Source organism: Thalia democratica, chromosome 5 (assembly GCF_965202585.1).
Source record: "Thalia democratica chromosome 5, ktThaDemo2.hap1.1, whole genome shotgun sequence".
NCBI classification, from domain to species: domain Eukaryota; kingdom Metazoa; phylum Chordata; class Thaliacea; order Salpida; family Salpidae; genus Thalia; species Thalia democratica.
The window spans coordinates 72,431,723-72,456,090 of record NC_139169.1 but is presented as its reverse complement, the minus strand read 5'-3'; the positions used below and the strand labels follow the sequence as shown (position 1 = coordinate 72,456,090).

Genomic DNA, 24,368 nt, shown 5'->3' with positions numbered 1-24,368 from the left:
AAAAAATATACTAAAAACTATATCCTCCTTCATGTTTAATGAATGTAGTTGAAAATTTCAGGAACTGTTTATCTCAATATTTAAAAAAACTTAAAGGAAGCGAATTTTTGAAAAATAACCATAATGAATTTATGACCAAAATTTAAAATAAATTAATTTTTTTGTTAATAATAAATATTAGTTTTACAAAAATGAAAAAAAATCTGATATTTTAAGTTATTTAAAGTTTTTAAAAAACTACTCAGTAAAATTTTTAAAACAATTGCTCAAAAACTGAAAAAGATAGATTTTAAGTGAAATAGTCTATTTTAGCTCTTTTAGTTTATGCCTCCTATAAAGAATGATCATTCTAACTTTGATGGCTTAACCTTAAATCTATTTGAATTTCAACTAGAGGTAAAAAATAACAAGTAGCACATCTAGTTTTGTAAAAGATAAACTAAATTCGAAAAAAAGTGTTTTACCCCATTCCTGTAATATTGCACAAGTTTTTGCATAAATTTTTTTTTTGTTAAACAAACAATTAAATGAATTTAACATACTTGTTTATATCTAAATAAAAACGTTTTTGAGCAACATATATGCTTAGTAGATCATTAGATAAAAGTCACCAAGTTTTATCTGCTAACTCGTGTGTGCATATTAGCTTTTAAATAAAAATATTTGAAACATCATTAATTTTTTTCAGTTATAAACATAAAAATTAAGTTCATGGATTCTAAATCTATAAAAAGTGACCCACCAGCTGAGGTGAAGTCAACTAATCAGCTTCAATACATAAAGAGCAAACTAATGCCAACAATGTGGAAGCATCATTTTAGTTGGCCATTCCACACACCTGTTGATCCGGTCAAGCTTGCACTTCCTGTAAGTTGTTTTATTGTTAATCATACTTTTTGCTTAAAACAATACTTAAGGTGAAGCCTGTTTAAAATTAATTGTTTTAAAATTAATAGTTTGCGTAAGTAGCCCTCTAGTTTGGGTACGCCTTCAAAAATGTTGCCATCTAAGTGATGAAGCATTATCCTTTTTATAATAAAATTGTATTGTAATTTGAATAAGCTACTCTAGTAAATTCATTATTATATTCTTGTCATTAGTTACAGCAGGGATCAGCAAAATTTTTGATTGGTGGGCTGGAACAGAAAAGTTTAATCTTTGGCAGGCATTTTGAATTAGTTATCTAACAAATCCAGTATAAGGATCCGTCAAATATTTTATATCCGGGTTGTGCCAGTTTCTAATTAGAAACTATTATCTTGATCCAGCCAGCTACTAATTTTATGGATCCAACTGATCATTATTTTCTATCCATTTAATTTTTAAAAATTTCTCAAGTATGACATTTTAAGTTAATATTTGTTAAGTATTTAGATTTCTATTTTTATTATAACCCTGGGCGGAATTAACAATAATTTTGTAAATTCACTAACTTAATTACTAAAATTTAATGGAGACAAACTTTAACTTGTTAAGTGTATCATAAGCTTAAAATTTTTTAATTTTGAATTTTTCTATGATTACATTGTTTTACTGAACTTCATCATTACACCAAATTTATTGTCAACTGAAGCTATGATATTAACATACTTTCCATTTATATCACTGATTTTTGTGTATTTGCAAGTGTTGCAAAATACGTCGAGTTATTCTTACAGAATTTGAGAGAAAATAGTTTAAACTTAAATCTTTATGCCTTAAATACAGAGTTTATTTCATGAGCAAAAGTACCCTTCCCCATTATTTGTCATTCAGTATCTTCATATGCCTAAACAATTTTACCATGAATCAAAATCTGAGAACCAATCCTATTGGAACATTGAGTAAAACCAAAATACTTTTGTTGCATTTTTAAAGTTGCCAAGTTTGCAGCTTCAGGTACCAAACACATCTTAAAACTACTCCTAATTTTTGAAAAAATTTAAGTTTGGGTAGTTTGTCGGAAAATAGTTGTCAATCACTTGTTGAGTGACTATAAAAAAAATAATTTTCTTAGTATTGACATAAAAAACTCAATAATTATTGAGAAAAATGTTATTTTTGACTTGTCCATTGTTTATGAATGGCATTGACATGGTAGATACATAAAATATCAGGTAAAAAAAAATGACTAAGGTAGATAGATATATATAAAATATCAGGTAAAAAAAAATTCCTTAGATAAATTTTAGTAAAGAATATTCCAACTAAGTTTGAACAGAATAATATAGTTAGACAAAATGGTGTTTTCAATACTACATATTAAAAAACTAAATATTTTTTTTTAAGTTTAACTCTTACGTTTTGTTTTGTAAAAATTTAATGCAAAATTTGTAATAAACTAACAGGCCAGTAATTTTTATCTGCAGAGCGGTAATTTTTAACTGCAGGCCAGATTCTTATCAAATTTTAAAATACGTTTAAGGGCTGCTTATTTTAACTCTGTGGGTCAAATTCAGCCCGCAGGCTGTACGTTCCCACCCTTGAGATTCCCAACCTAATATTTAACTACAATTGTTTATGTATACTGCAGGCTTATAATGCAAATTTTTACAGGATTACTTTGAAATCATCAAAGAGCCAATGTGCATGCAGATGATTAAGAAAAAGCTTGAGGACAACGTTTATAAAAAAGGAGAAGAGTGTATCAAAGACTTCAATTTGATGTTTTCAAATTGCTACATTTATAACAAGGTTTGTTTCCTTATAATTACCATTTTAAAGATAACTTTTTACAAATTTGTCTAGTTTATAAAAGTTTTATTAAGCTACTGCATTAAAAAATTTATAGTAAGTTATAGCTGAAAACTAATCTTAGTTGGAGAGTTCAATAGGTTAAATGTGGAAAGATCAGACAAACTGAAAAAAAAAAAAACACTTAAACTCCATCTCCCATTAAGTAAATATCACAAATTTTTATTTTTTTAATCTTCTTAGGATATTAAAAAATAAGTTGTGGATTTTTATAACCTAAAATATAATAATTTTTCATTTTTTAAATTTTTCAATTGGAATTAAGCTCATATAACTTAATTAATGTTTCAAAATATTAAAACAAAAATTGAATTTTTTAAAATTGTGGATTTTAAAACATATTTTATAAATTTGAGGACTCAGCACAAAAAATTACTTTGAAAAAAAAACTTAGTTTCTTTCTATTTTATCCAATATTCTTAAAATTTTATCATTCCCTTTCATTTAAACTATGTAAGGAATGTTTCCTGAAAGTAATAAGTGCCCAGCTCAAAAAATAAAGGATAAGATTGACTTATAAGGATTTTTTTAATTTCTAAGAAAATTGTAAATCAAAAAGTTGCAGACTATTATAGACTAATTGTATCATAAAGTTTACAAAAATTACAATATCTTAAAAGTTAAATAATTTTTATATAATCTGTAAAAACTTGCCTGCAGTTAAAACAGAAGCTTTTATATATAAGACAGTGCTATTTTTTGCAATGAAATGTTAGGATTACCTATTACCTTAAATAAGTGTAAACCATTTGAAATTTTTTGTTGTGTTTGTTTTTTTATGTTAAATTTTAGATTAAAAAAAGTATTAGATGACTATGATCCATTAAATTTTTAATCAAAGGTTTTGTTTATTCAAATATTTTTTGTATGAAAAAAATGCTACTTCTTAATTTAATAAAAGATGCTGTAAATTCAAGATATTACTTTTGTAGTTAACTTCTTAACTTGAAGCTATATTTTCGTTTAAAGGTGTAATTAGTTGTGTTTAGTGATTTTCCTTAAAGTCAAAGCAATAGTTATGAACACATGCAAGTCCTGCTTAGTGGGCTTCAGTTAGTTTTTGCAATAAAAATGACACATATGGTCAATTTAACCTTCTTTTCAAATTTTATGGGAAATCTTTATAAAATAAGTTTAGCGTTTCAAAATCAAAGTATAAACTTATGTTAATGAAAGCATTTCGTCATTAACAGGCTACAGATGATGTTGTTTTGATGGCTCAAACTTTAGAGAAAGTTCTCCTTCAAAAGATCCGTGAAATGCCTAAAGATGAAAAAGAAGTCTTCATACCAGTAAAAGCAAAGAAAGGCAAGAAAAGTTCCAATAATTCTGTGACAACTAGGAAGCATATTAAAGATGAACAGGTATTTTTTCAACTTTTATATTAAGTAGTTAGTTTTCTTATAATATGTAAAAAAAAAACAATTTTTTTTGTGCAACCAAATTACTTTGAGAACATAACTTTATTTTTTCAAATATTGCATAATAGATGTATCTTAATTATAAATAAATTTTCTTCATAAAGTTTTCAATTTGTTATAACTTTAGTTATGTTTTTGTTATATGTGTGAATATTCAACATTAAAAATAACTTTTCACAGCCAGTACAAGCAGCAGATTCAACAAATGACCAGATCAAGTCTGAATCTAGAGAAAATGGAGTAAAAAATGTAACATCTTCTGTTGTCCCAGCCCCTGTTAGTTTGTTAAATAAATTTTTATTTATTTTTATTTGTTGATAAGCTTGAAACTATAACTCGGGGGTGAGCTATCTGTGGCTCATGGGACATATAATTAAATTTTTACATCTATTTACTTTTTTAATTTTGTTTAAAAAATGAAATCTATTATTTTTTGAGGTTAATCTAATTTTGGGGTAGGTAACGTACAGCCCGTGGGCCAGATCCAGCCTGCAGATTGAAAATGGCCGGCTCCCGACCGTTTTTAAATTTTAATGGGATCAGGCCCACAAATTCTAATGATTGGCTTGTGAACAAAGTGACCTGCAAAGGCCTTTTGAAGTTCTCAGATTTGAGAAAGTTTTGTGAATTATAAAGATTTAAAAAAGTAATCAATCGTATCCATAAAATTAGATTTGGGCCAAAATTTTTATTTAAAAGATAATCCGATCAGATCTGGATCTTGAGTTAAAATAAGTATTAAGTGAGGTCCAAATAAAACTTTCAAATAAAGATTTGGCTGGATCCGGATACTGGACCCGGTAAATAACTGATTCGAAATACTCTGGCCCGCCAAAGACTAACTTTTTTGGACCCGGTCCGTTGATTGAAAAACGTTGCCCACCCCTAATCTAATCCCTTTTTTAAAATCCAAACAAAAACCGCTGAAATGGGTTATTTTAAACATATTGAAAAAGTTCAATTTTAGATCTGCTGACCCTTAATGTTAAGTCTAAGAAACAACATTTGTTACTTTTAACTTAACAAAAAGGTTGTTCAAATTGATTTTTATAATTAAAATCTTAAAAAAGATAATTAAATATAAAATATGTGTGTTATATAACATTATGTTTAAAACTTTCTATTGTTAGCAAAATAATTGATATTGTCAAAATACTCAATAATAAATTGTAAAATTATTGAAACAATTAATCATATTTCCATTATGTTGTTTTTTATAGAATTAATTAGCAAGGCAATACTAAAGTACAGAGCTTTTTCACTACTTCTTACTACACATCTCTTTATAAAGTTTGTTTAAACAAAGACAAATTTACAGACCCACAGTTCCAAGAAAGGAGTTAAAAGAAAAGCCGACACCACAACGCCTGTCATCACCACCGTGGCAGGAAAGAACCCCACCACTTCTGATGATGACAGCAGCGGACAGAAGCGGTCGGCAAGACAAACCAGACCGCCCAAGAACCGCAACCTGGATGGGGAAGAAAATGTTAGCGGATGATTTGTAAAACAAAATTATAAATGTTCTTATAAAAACTCACAAAGAGTAATTTGGTTTTACAATTAGCATGTCAAGTGGTTTGTAACTTTGTTAAGTCTTAAATTCTAAATTTGCTTCAGCCTACATAAACTTTTTTGTTAACAGTGCGCCAAACGTTCAAAGACCATCAAGTGGCCAATGGAACAGCATAAATTTGCACTAAAGCTACTCACTGACATGACCTCAAAGAAAAATAATGTATGTTGACTTATATTTTTTTTTGAGTTTTTCCTTGAACCTAAGTTATACAAACAACTGAAATTTTAGCAATAGCCTTCATTAAAATTAATTTAAGTTTATTTCGATTTACACAGCAATGGGTATGGCCGTTCATTGCACCAGTGGATGTAAACCATCTGCAAGATTATTTGACTTACATCAAACATCCCATTGATCTTGGAACTATGAAGGAGAAGCTGATAGCAGGGTGTGTTTGTGTTTAATATAACAAAATATAGTTATGTTTTTAATAAATTAATTTTCAATTTCAAACTTGCAGTAATAAGTTTAATTTTAGTATTTTCACTACTACAAAGTTGTAATTCTTCATTAAAAAATATTTTATAGCTAGTTTACTTGGAGCAGTGATAATAAGATTTTTGATGTCACATGAAATAAGTGTTGTAATTTGTTTGCAATAAATCTATTTTCGAGTTTTATAAAAAATACTGTTTTTTAGAATGTATGATGCGCCAAAAGATTTTGAAGCTGATCTCAGGCTGATGATTTGCAACTGTGAAAAGTACAATGGGCCTGACAACCAAATCACAAAGCTTGGAAGAAGAGTCGAAGAGTTTTTCAACTCTAGGTATTTAAATTGAATTCTTAATAGTTTTTATACGTTTAATAAATAGTTTAATAAATAATTTTAGTCTCTTGCATTTAAAATTAAATTGAATTGTTTATCCTTATCACAAAATAGTTAAAGATTAAAACCAACTGTTAAGTATGATTATTTGCTTTGTTTCATAAACTAACGCAAACTTAATGAAATTAGTAACCAGTTTAAAAGTAAGCTATTAGAGTTATTATTCTAAATTGAAACTAAACTTCAGGTGTAAGTATAAGCTCTAAAATTTCTTGGAAATATATCTTTTTTAATTAAGCATCTTCAACTATTTAAATTGGATCCACTTTATGTAATTGCTAATATGTATAAACTAAACGTGTAAACATGTTCAGGTGGCAGAAGTTGCCATCAGACGACATCCAAGCCTCCATCAGCGCTCCGTTTCCTCCCGCCTCCGCCGCCTCCTCCCATCCAGCAGCAGTCAAGCAGGAGAAGCGAGCGGGCAGGAAGCCCAAGCAGCAGCCGGCGCACCAGGTGCCGACCACCACTACTCCCCACAACGACGACGCGGATCTCGACGGTTACGACACCGACGACTTCACCAGGAATATGGAGGATCTCAACACCGTGATCAGCCAAGCGCAAAGTAAACAACGCGTCCTTCAAGCCGCCTTCGACAAGTATAAGAAGAAGAAGAACAAGGCCGCTGGCAAGCAGCAGGTTTTTATTGCTATCTTATCTATAAGTGTGTTTTATATTTTATTTATATTTTACTTATTCCTTTTAAGTTGAAATAATAAAGCTATTTTATGGATTGTTTATGGCAGAAGCTTAATAGTTGTCTTTCATTATGTTAGCTTTAAAAATAACTAATTTAAATATTTCTTAATTTTAAATTAACTTATCTTAACTGTGTTTAACAAAAACTTATCAGTGATTAATGACTAAAAAAACCTTAAGAATGACGGCAAGAGGAAGAGACCTGGCCGCCCTGAAAAGAAAGTAAACAACCTACCTGACTCATCATTAGACGAAAAAGTCAAACAGAAGAAACAAAAGAAAAGGTTGGTTTTTTACATTAACTACTTACACTTTACTTTTGAAAACAGTTATAAGTTTTGCATCTTAGATATTTAAAACTAAATGCACTTATACGATCTAATATTTCCTAAAAGACTACAAAAAAAATTGTTAAGGAACTTAGCTATACTGTATAGTTAAGTAGAATGTGTTGTGAAAATTTAAACCACAGTACATCAAAACTAAGTAATGTTCAAAAAATTAAATAACAGAATTTCTGCATAATCTTAAAAGTTATAAATATAAAAATATTGTAACAGCAAGAAGCAAGATGCATCTTCGGCGGCTGGTGCCTTCGATTTTGACGGAGACAACTCCAACAGCCAGGCGGGCGACAACAAAAACAGGCCGATGACCTACGATGAAAAACGACAGCTTTCCGTGGACATCAACAAACTGCCCGGCGAGAAACTTGGAAAAGTCGTTCACATCATTAAAGTGAGTGGTTGTTCTTAATGGTGAAGTTTTTCAAGTTTAAAAAGTATTAAATCATGTTCAGTGTAGTTGGTCAAATAATCAGAGTTGCCACTTTGCCTGAAAAAACCTGTAATTTGATAATTTAGGCAAGAAATATCTAAATTTTTACATAGTAAGTAATAAATTTTGACTTGACAATAAAAATCTACCATATAGATGAAAATTTTTGTCATTATCAACATTTTTTTTATTAAAAAACACATTTGAAGTAGCGTTACTTTGCAGTATCTTTTCAACATTTTTTACTATGTAACACAGTTTTTACCTTAAACATAACTTTGAACTAAAAATTGACCCAAAAATGTGAACTTTTGAAAACCTGAAAGAAATTTTGAAAACGTGGAAATTTTTTAAAAAAATGATTGGATACCCTGAATAATGTCATAGCATATTAAAAAGATGTCTGTTGACAAACTTTAAAAATATTTTTTGTTGTATAGTATTTGTGAAAAATACATTAAAAATGTTATGTCTTGCGTAAGATAGTACTCTAAAAGTAAGTTCAGCCAAAGAACATTTTCTCAATGCAAAAAAAAAATCCAGCCATGCATAAATACAGTTAAATAAATACATTACAAAACCAAAAGTTAATGTAGTGGTTTAGAAAAAATAACAAACTTTAAACAAACATTAATGAAATGTACAGCTACTATTAGATAAATAGTAAGTTTGAATAAAAAATAATTATTGAGTGAAAACTAGAACGTTTACTAATCCCAATAATCTGACCATATATATTTTTTGAAACCTCATGTGAAATAAAGTTATGTATTACTTAATTAGTTCCATAAAACTTAATTATATTTTCAAGTTGATGTTTTGCAAAAAACTAATGAATGGCAAATTTTTCACATATTACAGTCTTAAGTTTAGACATAAAACTTACCTTGGGAAAACGATTGTAATAAAAATTTAAATATTTAATTTAAGTTCATATTTATTAAAGTTAAAAACTGAAGTAAGTTTTGTTAAATTTTACTAACCTAATAAAATTTATTAAATAATACATATATCTATCAATTCTTTTATACTAATTTTTTTTTTAAATTTAAGTTTGTATGTTCAATGCATTATCTGTAATATTCTATAAGGCTATAATTGCAAAAATGCAACAGTAATGAACTTTTAAGCTTATAACGTTAACAATTTTAATCTAAAGTAGAAATGAAGTGAATTAAAATAAAAATATTTTTAAAGCACTAAAATTAGATTTATATTTTTACAACATTTAAATTTTAGATGCGCGAACCTGCTTTAAGAGATTCTAACCCCGACGAAATCGAAATTGATTTCGAAACATTGAAGCCTTCGACTCTCCGTGAACTAGAAACATACGTTCTAGGCTGCCTTAAGAAGAAACACAGTTAGTATAAACTTGCAAGTATTCTTACCAGTTTGCTATAATTAATTAGTTGCTTAGTTTTTGGTATCCATTTGATATGTTGTTTACAAAGATTCATTTCATATGAGAAATATTAAAATATTTAATTCAGATCCTATTGTGAAAACAACCTGCCTCGTTTGTCATATTTTTTTTAATTGTTATAAGCAGAAAAAACTTTCTTGACTAATTCTAAGTTGTTTCCTAATATGATAGATATTAAAATACATTTGTGTTTAAATTTGTTTGTTGAACAAATGCTCTAAAAACTTAAGTGGTCTCTATATCCTTATATTCTCAAGTTAGGAATCGATAAGTTTAAAAGTGAAAATATTTAAATAGAATTTTTTTGAAAAAATCATAAAAATTTTTGGATACTTGACTCGAACCATAAAAAAATCTTATATTATAACTTTTAATTACAAATTAACTTATTACATATTCTATATATTGTATTTTTTCCGTTAATTAAAGGTTAAAAATATCTAATGCATGCATATTCTTTAATTAAAGTAATTTGATAATAAGACATCTACTTAATATAAGGATAGAGCTATAACTATGTAGTATCTAGGCTGTACAGAAAGTAGTGATTTAAAATAAAAATATTTAAAAATCCAAAAAAAAACGTGTGTAAAATTGTATTATCCCTATAAAGTTCCCCAAATGCATTTAAAAATGTTTAAAATTTAAAATATTCTAGATGATAGCAGATTAAGATATATATGTAGAAAAATCTTCAGGAAAATTTTTAATAAACGAGTGGAATAAATATTTTTATTTTTTTTATAACTCTAAATGCATGCTTGTTTTGATAATGAATTTTTCACTTTTGATTGTAAAAATAATTTAAAAGAAAACATCCAACTAAAAACGTTTTTATTAGACAAAAATAAAAATGCCACACAAAACTCAAAGAAAATAAAAGAAGAGATTGAGAAAAAACTTGAGCATGTGAATGACCAGCTAGGCCAAAGCAAAAAGAAAAATAAAAGTTAGCATTTCTTTTATTTTCTTTTTCAAAGTAAAACCATTAAGATATAAATCTTAACAATAGCAAGGTAGTTAAATTTAGAACTCACAGTTTTTAAACCGGCTTATCTTTAAAGAATGATTAAAATGATAAATGAACACCAAAAGACTAAAAATGTAGTATTACTTGAAATTCGGACTTATTTACTTATATGATGTTAAAAAAGATGTTTAACGTACTGAAACTTGAAAAATTTAATACATTATAAATAAAATGAACTGAAGTTTTAAATTGATAAAGCTTAAACTATATTCTGAAAACTATCGCAAGTATACTTTTTAATATTGTTTGCTAAAAAGTTTGCGGTAAAAATATTCTCCATAATGTTTATTTTTACAATAACATTCAAACTATATTTTTGGATGTTAGTGATTTCTATAGATAAAATATTTTTCTCACTTTGATTACAAAGTAGTATAATATTTTTTAAGTGTTAAATCCAACTATCCCTTTTTAATTGCACTGAAAAATAAAATAGATCAAAAAATTAATACAAATTAGATAATTGTTTTGTTGAATCTTTAAAATTTGTGATAATAAAGTAATTAAATTCACTACTGTAGTTAAAAAAATATTATGTTTGTTATTTTTTAACTAGGATTGTAATAAAAATGAAAATACAATATATTTTTTAAAGTCATGCAATGTATTTTAAGATTTAAGTTATAATTTCAATGGAATTCAAAACTGTGATTGAATCACTTTAATTTTATACATGTAAAGACTTTTCAATATTGATTTAAGTTTATTAAACACATCAAAACACAGTTAAATTTACTTTTTAATGCTTTGTAAGCTCAACTAAATGTTTAGAAGTTTATATATAATTTTAAATCTTATATTTCTAAACTTTCTGTCCCAATAAAATTTGTATTCTGTAACTAAACACTTCTTACAGAAACGAACAATTTGCCACCCAAGAGCCAGAAGAACTTGTCAGATTCCAGCGGATCCGATTCAGATTCCGACTCGGACGGAAGTTCCACCTCATCTTCATCCACAGACTCCGATTCTGGTCAGTATAATTAAATTGAATAATAAAACAAATTAGTGATTAGTTAGGGATTAATCATTTTAATTAAACCAAGTATAAATGATAGATTTTAAAAAAATTAGGATTAATTGATTAATTTTTTTGTTTCTTATTTAGCCCATTTCAGTCACCCATCTTATCCCGAAATTTCCGTTTAAATTGGTTTTTAGCGAGCCACAGTTATAATTAATTGAGTAAATAATTAAACGTGACAATTTTTTTGATTTCTAGTAATATCCAAAATCCGTTTTAAGCTGGCACAAGTTTTTTTACATAGTTAAAAAGTCACTTTAATTGGTTAAAGGTTGCCATTTTACCTGGAAACCTGAAAAACCTAGAATTTGACAATTTTTGAAAAAAAAAACATGGAAAACTGAAGTTTTGAACAAAAATCACTAAAAAAACCTTGAATTTTGAACAATTTAAACATGTTCAGTAGTAAAGTTTCGATTTAACTCAAAAAATCCATCATATAGATCAGGGATCGGCAGCCTTATATAAGTAGCAGGCTAATTTTATTACAAAAATTTGCTAGCGGGCCGCACTATACAGAAAAAAGTCTTCGCGGGCCGCAGTTTATCGTAAGTTATTGTAATGAAAATACAAAAATACTATTTAAACCAAAAATTGGGACAAAATAAGCTATAAAATAGTAATGAGTAATTACTTAAATTAGACCCTATTTGTAAGTTTTCACCACCAAAATTTTTTTTTATTGTTTTAAAAAAGAATGTTTTTTGCTGAAATGTACCTCGCGGGCCGCAGATTTTGTCTTCAAGGGCCGCATCTGGCCCGCGGGCCGCAGTTTGCTGACCCCTGATATAGATGAAAGTTTTTTGTCATCATCAAAATTTTTTTTTATCAAAAACCACATTTAAAGTATCTTTCGAGTATCTTTTCAATGTTTTTATACTAATAACAAATTTTCTTACCTTAGCATTAACTTAAAACTAATAATATACCCAAAAATGTGTACTTTTAAAAACTTGGAAATCCTGGAATTTTTTTGAAAAAATAAGTGGCAACCCTGTTGGTTAGTAAATAAAAATAAACGATAGATAGTGAACAAAATAAGGAATGATAAAATTTAAAACAAGACTTTTTTTTTGTTTCTAACTCAGCTTACTTCTGTCGCTCGTCTTCACCTGAAGATTCCGGTTTCGGTGAGTCACAGTTGTAATTGCTTGAATGAATAAAGCTTATTGTTTTTAAAAGTATAGCCAACATCCGTTGTAACATAAGCTTTAAAACGTTATTAAAAAAATTGTTTTATTTTGACGCCTAAATTAACACTTCCTTTGAATTTATGAAAATATCATTATAATAGTATTCACTTTTTAAAAGACTAAAGGAAATTTATAGTGCCTAAAAAAGAACTAAGTTACAATTAATCTGATTTGTAACCCAATTCATAAATTTTTTGAATTATTTAAACAAATTTGACTGAATGTCACCAGATCATTTTTAATACCTAAGTGAATTGTGTTTTAACTTCATCCAGATTATTCTAAAAAGCAACAAAGACAATAAAAAAAATCAAAAGTATTTATAAATAAGTAGATATAATGTTATAAACTGTAATAGTAAAATACAGAAGTCTGTTTTTAAAAGTTTGTGTTACTAAGTTAAGTCAGTAATAACATTTAAAATACTGTTTATTTTAAAATCAAGGCTGCCAAAAAACCTAGAATAACCTGGAATTTGAGTAATTTTGAAACAAAAAGCTGGAATTTTGAACAATTTTAACATGTTCAGTAGCAAAATTTCGATTTGACTCAAAAAATCTATCATATAGAATATAGATGAAAGTTTTTTGTCATCATCTAAATTTTTTTTTTATAAAAAACCACATTTAAAGTATCTTTCGAGTATCTTTTCAATGTTTTTATACTAATTAACACCTTTTCTTTCCTAAAATTAACTTTAAACTAATAATAGACCCAAAAATGTGTACTTTTAAAACCTGGACAAAATTTTGAAGCCTGGAGAAATTCTGCCAAAAACATTTGGCAACTTTGTAAAATGGTCTGAGTAAATTTTTTTTTTAAATGAACATTATATACCTGTTGGTTTTTATTTAAGCTATATAGATTGTTGAATATTATAAATCATTATTAAAGAAAAAATATGATAAGATATTCAGAATGTTAAGTTATACTAAAGTTATCAAGTTCGTATTGTTATTTTTATGACTTATCTAGCTAGTAATAAAATCTTTGTAAGTTGTAAGTAGTTAATAATATTTCATTTATATATTTTTTTGTTTAACTGTATATAGCAAGAAAGAGGTCAGTAGTTATCAGGCATGCACAGCACACTCCAATGGCAACTTAATATTTGATTTTATTCTATTCTTAAATTAATTTTATTATTCAGTATCACTATGAGTTTTGAAGCATATGAATTTAGAATTTTTCCTAGAATCATGGGACATTTTTATTTTCAAATGTGTTGAAAATTGTATTTTTCTTGATGGTGTATTTGTCTGAAAAATGAACTGTATTTTATAATAGTATTAATAAATTTATTGTGGTTTTTATGCTCTTTTTGTAAATAATCAATTCATAAAAATTGAAAATTAAAATTGTTTGAAAAACTGATAAAAAATGAAGACAGCTGTTTGTAATAGGAACGTTCTATTTTCTCAATTCTATTTAAATATTTTCAACTGATAATTGTCAAACAGTTTTCTTTGCTTTTTATATATGTCTTACTAACTTTTTTCAATTTGAGTTGCTTTTATAATAGTGATTGATCATTATTACATAAAATTGCAAATGAAGTTGATACTATCTGTTTTATTTTAGTTTTCTTTAAAACCTAAATAGTTTACACCTATAATTTTCTAAACATTATTTTTTTATATAAAGTGATTAAATATTCAATATAAGAATTAAAAATTAAGAACAAGTTTTTTTAGACCAAAACATTTTTGATTTACAAATATTTTCTGCTCAATATTTTTTTTTTGCTATTTGCTTTTCTTTTTATATACTGCGGACCTGTGTCTTTTACTTGATATCTTTTTTGCTAACTTAAATTTTTAGGTGCCATCGTTTGTGCTTGTGCTGTGTAGGTGACTGCTGCCTACTTTTGTATAAAGGACACAGTCTCCAGTTTACTTTCTTGTTATCTTTTTATTAAGATAGTAACATTAGTTCTAGTGTGTGTTATGTGCCATTAAAGTTAATTAAGCCACTTAGTAAAATTGCACTTTTGTTAAAAAAACTATTAGCCAAATTAAATTCCTTAAGCACTTATATTAAAAAAAAGCTGAATTAAGTTTCAATTTAACATTTGTTTTTTTTGGCACATAACTGAACTTAATACGTTGGACACCCACTAAAAATTTTCACGTCTTATTCTTTCTACCAGATTAAGCACTCGCAATTTCATCCGAACAGAAACACCAAAGCATATGTTGTGATGTAGTGATTGCATTCGAACGAGGAAGAGTTCAAACTTCCCACACACACTATTTAAATTACCGCTCTCTCGTCTCAACGCAATGTTCAATTGCGCGCTGGACGAGCTTTTTTGTTTTACTATTTTGATTTGTCGTTTTTTTACAATTAGAGGGTTTCGTAGCTTTTTTTTGCATCAAAACGTTGACACGAGCGCACAAGTCTTCTCACCTGATTTTTATAAATTGAAGGCACGTGTTGTATTTACAATTAAATTGAAACAAATATACATACCTAAATTTATATGAATGCAAATACTCCAATAGTTCATTTGCTTCGCGATATTTTTGCTTCAATTCAAAATTTGTTACTTTTTATTAATTTTTTTTTCTTCTAAAATTAACATTAAAAAAAAGTGCCCTCAACTACTTCTTTTATTCCTAATTTTTTTCCTTGTGATTTCGTTTTGTGAGCAAATATTTATTTGTAGAGTAAATACCAAAATAAACTAAAAACTTTCAGTATAAATACACAACCTTTTTACAAAAGGGCTGCTTAAAGTTTATCTCTTTGTTTCTTGAAACACTACAACCAACTTTGGCTCCGCTATAAATGTATGTTCTATAAATGTCAAAGCTTATTTCATATGCTTCATTTCAGTTTCTTGTGAAAATACTTGAATATTTGTGTAAATTGAAATGTTTAATTCTAGCAACAATTTGTCGATTTACGTTTTTTTATGAAATAAACTCCGATAAAACCTACTTGAAGTCGTGTTGCTGTGCATGTAGGTAGAATTGTTTTAAAATAAATAACAAAGTAAAGTAGATGAAATAGTTGCAGAAATAAATTAGTTAGCAAAAAGGTATAGTTTTTCTTCTTGAATAGTGTCCATAAGTATGTTTTTAAAATAAAATTCTTTTAAAAGAAAATACCAAATGGACAAAAACAATTTATAAAATTGAGTAGTTTTGGCATCCAGGTATAGAGAAAATGTTAAAAGTCTACCAAAACAAGTTGTAATATGATATGCAACTCCTCAGGAAAAATAAATGCAATAAATGTCTGATAATTACCTAATAGTTGTAGATATTTACTCATTAGTTTTTATCAAACAAACTTTATTGAACTGTATGGTTAAATTAATATATATATAAGATGTAACGTTGAAAGAGAGCAGTGAAACGCTGTTAGTCGGAATAAAGTTTTGACACAAAAACATATGTGGTATAAATAAATATATATATATATATACACACACACATTTTGTTTTTGGAATAAAATATAATAAGTAAATATATATATATATATAATAAACGCGGTGAAAAAAGTCCACAATCTAAGTATTTTTTAGTTACAATTTGGTCTGTATAACAATTAATTAACAAAATAACTTTTGTACAAGCAGAATGTTGATTTGCCGAACGTGATAAATTGATTTATAAATAACCTAAATACTTGACTGCGTTACGAGTTCGTTTATTGCTATAAATAGCTTGAAAGCCTGCGAAATTTAGTAGGCTGTTAATTTTTTATTTAAAAAGTAAAAATTAAACCGAGAATATGTTCACACACATGTGGTTACGCGGTGCATTTTACTTTGAATATTTTGGAGCTAGCATCCAAAGAAAGTTTCATAAAAAGACAAAAACAATTTCTTAAAAACACAGAGGTCATATTTTTTAAATTTGATTACATTTTTGTTAATAAAAGTTATTATGTCACCTTTTTAGAAATTTTAAAACTTGTAGTATGGTTCAGATTCTATGTGATAAGAATTCGCAAGTTTTAAATATTACTATTACTTTTGAATATTACTTAGTCATGTATTGTGCATTAGTTTTTATGCAAAGTAAAGTACTCCACTTATTTAAAGAATTAATAATATGAATTTGAGGGTTTGGAAAGTTTGGATTTTTCTTTTTATAACATTTTTATTACTTTTGGTTATAAAGAAGAAAAAAACTATGAGTTTCTTACATACTAGTTGGTTTAGAAGTTGACTCATATCAGATAAAGTGTGGACAAATTGAATAAACACATGTTTTCAAGAAACGTTGTTTTAATAAACAAGAGTCTACTCAATGATTAAATTTGTTATTTTATACACTTAAAAAAACTATTTAACATAATAACAAGCTTAAACAAGTTATAAATTTATCTTCCAAAATTATTACCTTCCATTTAAAAATAGTACTTAAATTAAAAATGCTTTTCCCAAATTTCATGAAATTATAAAAGTGTAATAGTTTATTACGATAATTATCTGAATAAATTACTTATTCAGCACAAAATTAAAACTAATTGTTCATGATATTAGCTAATTTTAAAGTAAAAACATGGTTTTATTATATTATTAAGTTAACTGTAACTTTAAAATTAGTTATTTCCATTTTAGTTATCTCCTCAATAGAATCACTTGTAATTAAACAATTTAATTTAAATTATAATTTGGATTTAGCTAATTTATCAACGTTTGAAATACAAACATTTAAAATATGATTGAACGACTCCATTTCTAGACTATCTGTTTTGAATGTATATGTTTATTTTAGATCTGTTAATGATTTAGATTTCATTTATTTCAATTATTCTGCAGGCTCTACTTGAACTTTAATATTTATTTGTTTTATAAACAATTATTTAAACACTTCGTTCGACTCTAGCACTTTCAATCTGGCATTTAAACTTGTATGTATTTAATTTATACTAATTCTTTAGTTTACGCAATTGGTTAAAAAATATCTATTTTTATAATCTTAAACTTCAAATACTCTACCAAAGTTATTAAAAGAACAAGATGAAAGTTTAAGGCATCATGAAGTTTGCTATTACCAGTAAAAACACAGTTATAGTTTCATGCCTAGTATTTTTCACGTTTGAGAAATTCTTTACTGTTTATTAATTGAAGTAATTTGATACGGCATAAAAAATTATTATAGTAATTTCTCATTGAAGCTCAAAACGTAGCAAAATATATATTTTTTGAAAGCGTGTTTAAATGTTTTTAAAATTTTTATGAGTTCTGAATGATTAAATGATTACTTAGCATACATATAAAAATGTGCTATATCAGCTTAGGGTCAGTAAAAAAAAAACACAAATGTATAAAAATCTGACTAAGTGTAAAATATATAATAAGTCTCATATAAAAATTTAAATGAAATTACTATTTTGTTTGTTTTTGACTTATTTAAGAAATATCATGTAAAGTGCTATAGATAAGCATCAGTATTATTTTTTTTGATTTGCTATTACAAACAAGTTAGCGTCACTTTTACTTCTGTTATATTAAACCTAAGTTATTTCCTCATACGAACTTTTACCTACAATTATTCCTATTTATTCGTGTTTATAATCTTGAAATGGAATTAATATACAAATATTTGCTAAACATACTTAATAATTTTCTTAAGAAAATTTATTTGTAGGTTGATTTCTAAAATAACGCGTTACTGCTACTTTTTCTAAATGATAATTTTAACTGTATGCAAAATCTGTGCAACAGACTAACTAAACTGTTCTTTAGGTCCAAAACTAAGTAGATGATTGTTTAGATAAAAGTATATAGTTTGGTAATATAATTTAATTTTTTCAAAATCTATGCATATTGTTTAATGTTATTATTATTTCAAATTTAAAAATCGACAAAATTTGTTTGAAACTAAACGAGTCCACGGGTAAATTTATTTACAAGAGAAATAATTTTAAATGGATTTTGTAATAATTTTTTTATTTAATTTTACTAGTTTAGAAAAAAAAAAATTATTAACAAACAAGTTGATAATATTTTAAGGCTTAGAATATTTTACTTAATGATTTAAAACAGCATTTGTAAGTATATTTAAATATTGTTTATGAAAATCTATACTTTTCAGGTTTGGATTAAAATTTTCTATAAGCTTTCATCCAGGTAGATAGTAAAAGAAACATTTCTACTTATATAAAGATATATTTTTTAGAGCTTTTTAAACAGTATAATTGATAAAAATAGATTGAGTACAAGAATCTTTTTTTCTCATATCATTTTGATGAAATAAAGTTTGTGCAAGCTATCTTGATATTTGTAGTTTTATTGATTTAGTTAATTTCTCAATAAAACTTGAAATTTCCTTGGTAGTGTGAAATCATCACTAAGCATATTTTTCAGTTCAATAATCATGTTTTTACATCAGGATTTAAATCAAGTTATAGCATTGAAAAAAGTTAGCATGTAAAAGCTAAAAGTTTTTATTGTCAAATTAGTTAAAATGTATATAAAGAAGAGTATAACATTCAAAAAGATTAAGTATTAACAACTAAATTAGCTTTAATCGGAATTAAGTAGTTTATTGTAATTGTTAAGTTTAAATTTTGTATAATACTGTATTAACTGTTTTTGATTAATTAAGATAAAGATTTAGTGTTTTATTAGTAATTATTTTAGTTTATTAGGAGACTAAACAGCATTCAAAATAATTAAGTCTTATCATATAAATTGTTTTGTAATTTTTATCAAATTAAATAATTGGTTTTAATTTTGCTCTCTTTTAAAGACACGTTTACTTTTCTGTGACCAAACTGTACAATTCAAGATATAATAACTATTTGTTATAAAAACACTTTCAAAAATTAAAACACAATTAAATCTTAATTGTATTTTAAGAATTATTTAGTTTTGTCTGGTTTGTAAAACATTGCGAACAAGTTTTCTTTCTTGAGAATTAAATTAATTACTATAGTTTATATTCTTTCAGAACAACCGAGAAATAATGTGGATGCTTCAAAGAAACCAGTACCCCAAGTCAAAAACACCCAGGTTTTTAGCTTAAATAAAAAAAAGTAGTCAAAAAGAAAACCAAAACTTATTCAAAATTATATGTTATAAAAAAGGCGACGTGATATATAATCAGCAGATTTAAACTTTCTATAATTTCACGTAAATTTCTGTTTTTCGGATTATTTTTGTTATAAAGCTTAAAGGTCTTTTTTTCACTCTATAATAATCATAAAGTCAAAAACACAAATTGCTTTAACAAAGGTATCAATTTCAGTATATAATTATAAATAAGATTCTCCGAAATAATTTAGACTTTAGACAGTGTTTCTATGTGCTAAACATGTAGTATTTAAGCAAAAGCTTATCCAAATAGAATGTAATAAAGATATTCTTTACGTTTCAAAAAGCTTGTGCCTAACTCTTTAAAGCTCTTTGAAAATCTTATTTATAATGTAAAACTTATTATAATATTTTTTCTAACTTAATTAAACATGAGAAGCACTTGTTTCTACTTTTTATTTAAACAAAAAGGATGCTTCTTTCAACCAAGTGATCGACAACAACGCATACCACCAGCAGCAGCAGAGTATGGGGATGGTCCAACACAAGGTTCAGGACTCCTTCCCGAAGCAACCTGAGCAAGTTCATCCCAACGTTCCGCACAAGTTCCAAGACAAGAACAACGCTGATATCGCGCACAACGTTGGTTGAATTTTTATATTTAGTTTAAACTTAAAAGTGTAAGTTGTGTTCGTATTGTGGTACGATTGTCTTATATTACATCTTTTATTGTTATGGTAATATTTAAAGTTCTAAATATTGTAAATATTATAGGAAAGTAAGCATATAAAAATCACTATAGTTAAATTAAAAACAATCTCATTTTATTTGTACAAGTTAACAAGGTCGACAAAAAACCTGGAATCCTAGAAAAACCTGGAATTTGAGAAATTAAAAAAAAAAACTTGAATTTTGAACATAAGTCACAAAAAAACCTGGAATTTTAAGCAACTTTTACATGTTAAGTAGTAAATTTCGATTTTATACAAAAAGTCAATTGTATAGACATTTTTTTTGTAATCATCATATTTTTTTTTATTAAAACACATTTAAAGGAGCTTTAAGATAAGCTTTCAATGTCGTTATACTATTTAACACAGTTTTTTAACTTAAACTTAATTTCAAACTAAAAATAGACCCTATAATGTGTAATTTTGAAAACCTGGAAATAATTTGTCAAAAACGTTTGGCAACCCTGAGTTAAGCATTTAAGTGCATTATGTACAATTACTGAAAAATCTTCACTCACAAAAACGTGCAAACTGTTGTTTAATTCATCTTTTTTATATGCAAATACTCAATCATCTCGTTATTTTATGCTTCAGGTGCCGAAAAACCCTGTTGCACCTGAAATGAAATCTGCAAACGTCAGCGCGAAACCTTCCTACACATCCTACCAAAACGTTGAAGTTCCACAGCAGCAGCAGCCTGCATACGCCAAGCCTGTCATGCCTACTGTCGACCATGAAATGAAGGTTTTTAAGAATTAATTTTTTTTTGTTTGTTAAGAATATTAATGTAAAAATGACAAATCATAGCCTAGTGTTTTTCTCTTCAAATATTTTTTCTGTTACATCTCTTACAGCATAAAAAGTTTAAGTAAATAGTAATGAGTCTTTAGTAGAAGTATACTGTCGACCATGAGATAAAGGTGAATTTTATTAGTAATTAAGTTATTATTTATTACTTTAATTAAAATAAATTTGTATAATCAAAGTTTTAAGTTTTTCTTTTAAATGCGAAAATAAAAATTTAATACATCCAAGTTTTTTTTTTCCTGTCAAACCTCACACAACTGCACACAACTGCGTTTGTGTGAAACAAAAAGTGCATCACAAAAATCCCCTAATGTAGAACACTTACGAATGTGCACTGATACTTGCAGCAGGTCGAAGAAGCGAAGGCCAAGGCGGTGGGCAAGACCCCGACACTGGACACGAACGCCTGGATCAGCCAGTTCAACAACCAGGACAGCCAGCAGCAGATAGCGAGCAAGCCGGTGGACCAGGACTTCATAAAGTTCAAGAAGATGCAGGAGGCGCGGCAGAAGCGGGAGATGGAGCAGGCGGCCATGCAGCAGGAGCAGCAGATGAAGATGCAGCAGGAGCAGCAATTGAAATTGCAGCAGGAGCAGCAGATGAAGATTCAGCAGGAGCAGATGAAATTGCAGCAGGAGCAGCAGCAGAAGATTGCGAGCCACCAGCCATCGATGTACGACCCGGCGATGCAACGGTTGGTTGACTTGATTAGGAAGAAATGGTTTAGTTCTAAATATAAAAACTGCAAGCAAAGTTTTCTACAATATACAAAATTGCTTTATAATTCAAACAGTTAAGTCATAACAAAGTTGAGTATAATATAAGCTAGTTGCTAAAAAGAATATAGATAAATATTTAATTTCCATTTCAGCTACTGCACAACAGAAGTGTTATCATTCACCTGATCTTAAGTCTTAACATTTTGAATGTTTTAATGATTATCTTTGTTTAGTTAAATTATTATTTAACACTTACTATAAAGTAATTTTTATAACTTATTAGAATTAAAATTGAAGTGAAGAATTCCAAAAATGTATAATTTAAACTCGTTTAAGTTAAAAAAAATCTTAAGTTTTGTAAGTAGTTTCATGACCTTTGGAACTTTTCAACAAAATGAACCCACTTGTATAGTTTTCATAAATTTAAATACTCTACCGCTTTAATTGACATTATACATTGCTGCCCACACATTAAAAAACTCTGGTAATAGTAATGTTGTTAATTACAGTTTGTTATAATCCATCACATGATACATATTATAACAGTAATTTAACAAATTGCATTACATTACTAAAACAAGCCAAAGAGTTATAATGCATAAATAAAATTTATTTAAACTATTATCTCATAAAATAAGTTGCTTTTTTTATTCAAAAAATTTCAAAAAGCCCTCAGCTGAATCATTTCCTTGACAAAAACTTATAGATTATTCAAATTAAAACGTTTAAAAATAAAAAAGGTTGAAGTCCGAAAACCTCCCCTCTTCCCCCTCCTCCTCCATCCACGGGACTCCCCCCAGATCGCAGCACTCGTCGGGGGAGCCGCAACTGACCAGGATGACACCCAGCGAGCTGGCGCGGCTGAGGGAGCAGAAGAAGCGGGAGCGGCTGATGCAGAAGCCGGTGGTGGACATGAACCAGCAGCAGGAGATACTCCGCGAGTTCGAGATGGGCATGAAGTGATTTTTTAATTAAATGAATTTTATTTTGAATTGAGTTTTTTGTTGCGCACGGGCGCTTTTCGTCGTCGCGCAGCCTGAAATTTTGAATTTTGTTTGAATTTCGTTTCGAGCGTTTTTACTTCCGGCTCTCGTTTTTGATATGCGGCAAGTTCGTTGCTTCTCTCTCGAATTGATTGATTTTTTTGTCGGCCACTGAAAATATTTTTGATACTTTTTTTTTATACATTTAGGTTTAAAACCGGTTGGTTCGAATAAAAAATTTCGCGTGCTATACCACATGTGTGTGGAGCGACCAGTGTTGTTGTCAGTTTTCGCTTCAAACTTTATAGGATTAAATTCGGTAGATCAAAAGAGCTTTTATTGTTTCGGAATAACCTTTTCGTTTTTGTATGTGTGCTTAGGAAACTTTTGGATTTTAGTTACACAATTTCTGTTAATATTTTCTAACTCTTCGAGATTATCTTTTTCGCGTTTTCCTTTTTGGTTATCATCAAACTGAAGTTTCGTTACTTTGATGACTTACAAAAAAGCAAAGAGGTAAAACTTTTGGGTTGTATGTTTGTTATAGTACACTTCTTTTGATACACCTTCGGTTTGGTTATTTCGAAACCGTTTCTTATATATATTTTTTTCTACAGTTGGTTTTCTGATTGTACATTTATCTGATAAATAATAACTAGTATTACTATGTGATAAAAAATTTACAGAAACAAAAAGTCGTGCCAAAGAATAAAAGCTTAAGACATTGTTATAAAAATATAAAAACTAAATATGCATTTAATTGTTCTTGATGTTTCATTTGGTTGATAAGAAGTAACTTTGAAATGTTAAGCTTGTAACTTACGATATAGTTACATTTACCTCTAGTTTTACGCTTTTTATTATAAAATTTTTATTAATTAAACCTACAGAGTAGTTGAATAGACTAGAAACTATAGTTTTGTACATAAAAAAATTAAAAAAAAAGTTTAACTTTTATAACTTTTTTCTTATATACTCAATATATTCAGCTATTTAAGGTTCTAATAGAAATCCACTGAAAATAAAAATATTTGAAGTTGGCTTAGTTTGAAGAACGTTAAATGAGTTTTTTTATTACCTAATTTTATTGTAGTGCTATTTATGCTCATTTTTTTAATACTTTTTTGCAACATTTAAAAAGACATTTGTAGTTGAACAAAAGTTTTCTATTTCTACAAGTGCTGTTAAATACAATAGTTTAAGGAGAAACTAGTTTTGTAATGTTAATAGTTACTGAATAATATAATTATAGTTTAAGAGATATGATTGAAATAAAAAATAAGTACACTATCAGTTTGAGCAGACTTCTAAACTAGTTCTACAGTTACTGTTGTAAACTTTTCAAATTGAAAAACTTGATATTTATTTTTGATCATTTAAATTTTCTTATTTTTTAAATCGATTTTCTTTAATAAAC

General features: G+C 27.4%; 1 protein-coding gene across 2 annotated transcripts; it reads left to right on the top strand.

Annotated features, from left to right (window-relative positions):
* The first annotated feature begins 694 nt into the window (after nucleotides 1–694).
* On the top strand, nucleotides 695–24,368 carry LOC145837297 (bromodomain-containing protein 3-like). 2 transcript variants are annotated; one of them, XM_082945104.1, is made up of 19 exons: nucleotides 695–867; nucleotides 2,536–2,673; nucleotides 3,927–4,097; nucleotides 4,335–4,430; nucleotides 5,473–5,643; nucleotides 5,800–5,892; nucleotides 6,009–6,121; nucleotides 6,374–6,502; nucleotides 6,877–7,204; nucleotides 7,445–7,548; nucleotides 7,825–8,002; nucleotides 9,281–9,404; nucleotides 10,309–10,416; nucleotides 11,354–11,470; nucleotides 19,629–19,690; nucleotides 20,183–20,353; nucleotides 21,037–21,186; nucleotides 21,597–21,943; nucleotides 22,709–24,368. In XM_082945104.1, the coding sequence occupies exons 1-19, from the start codon at nucleotides 712–714 to the stop codon at nucleotides 22,929–22,931; spliced, it is 2,979 nt and encodes a 992-aa protein (XP_082801230.1). In that variant the 5' UTR covers nucleotides 695–711; the 3' UTR covers nucleotides 22,932–24,368. The 2 variants fall into 2 exon arrangements, with proteins under 2 accessions (XP_082801230.1, XP_082801232.1); XM_082945106.1 differs by lacking the exon at nucleotides 10,309–10,416.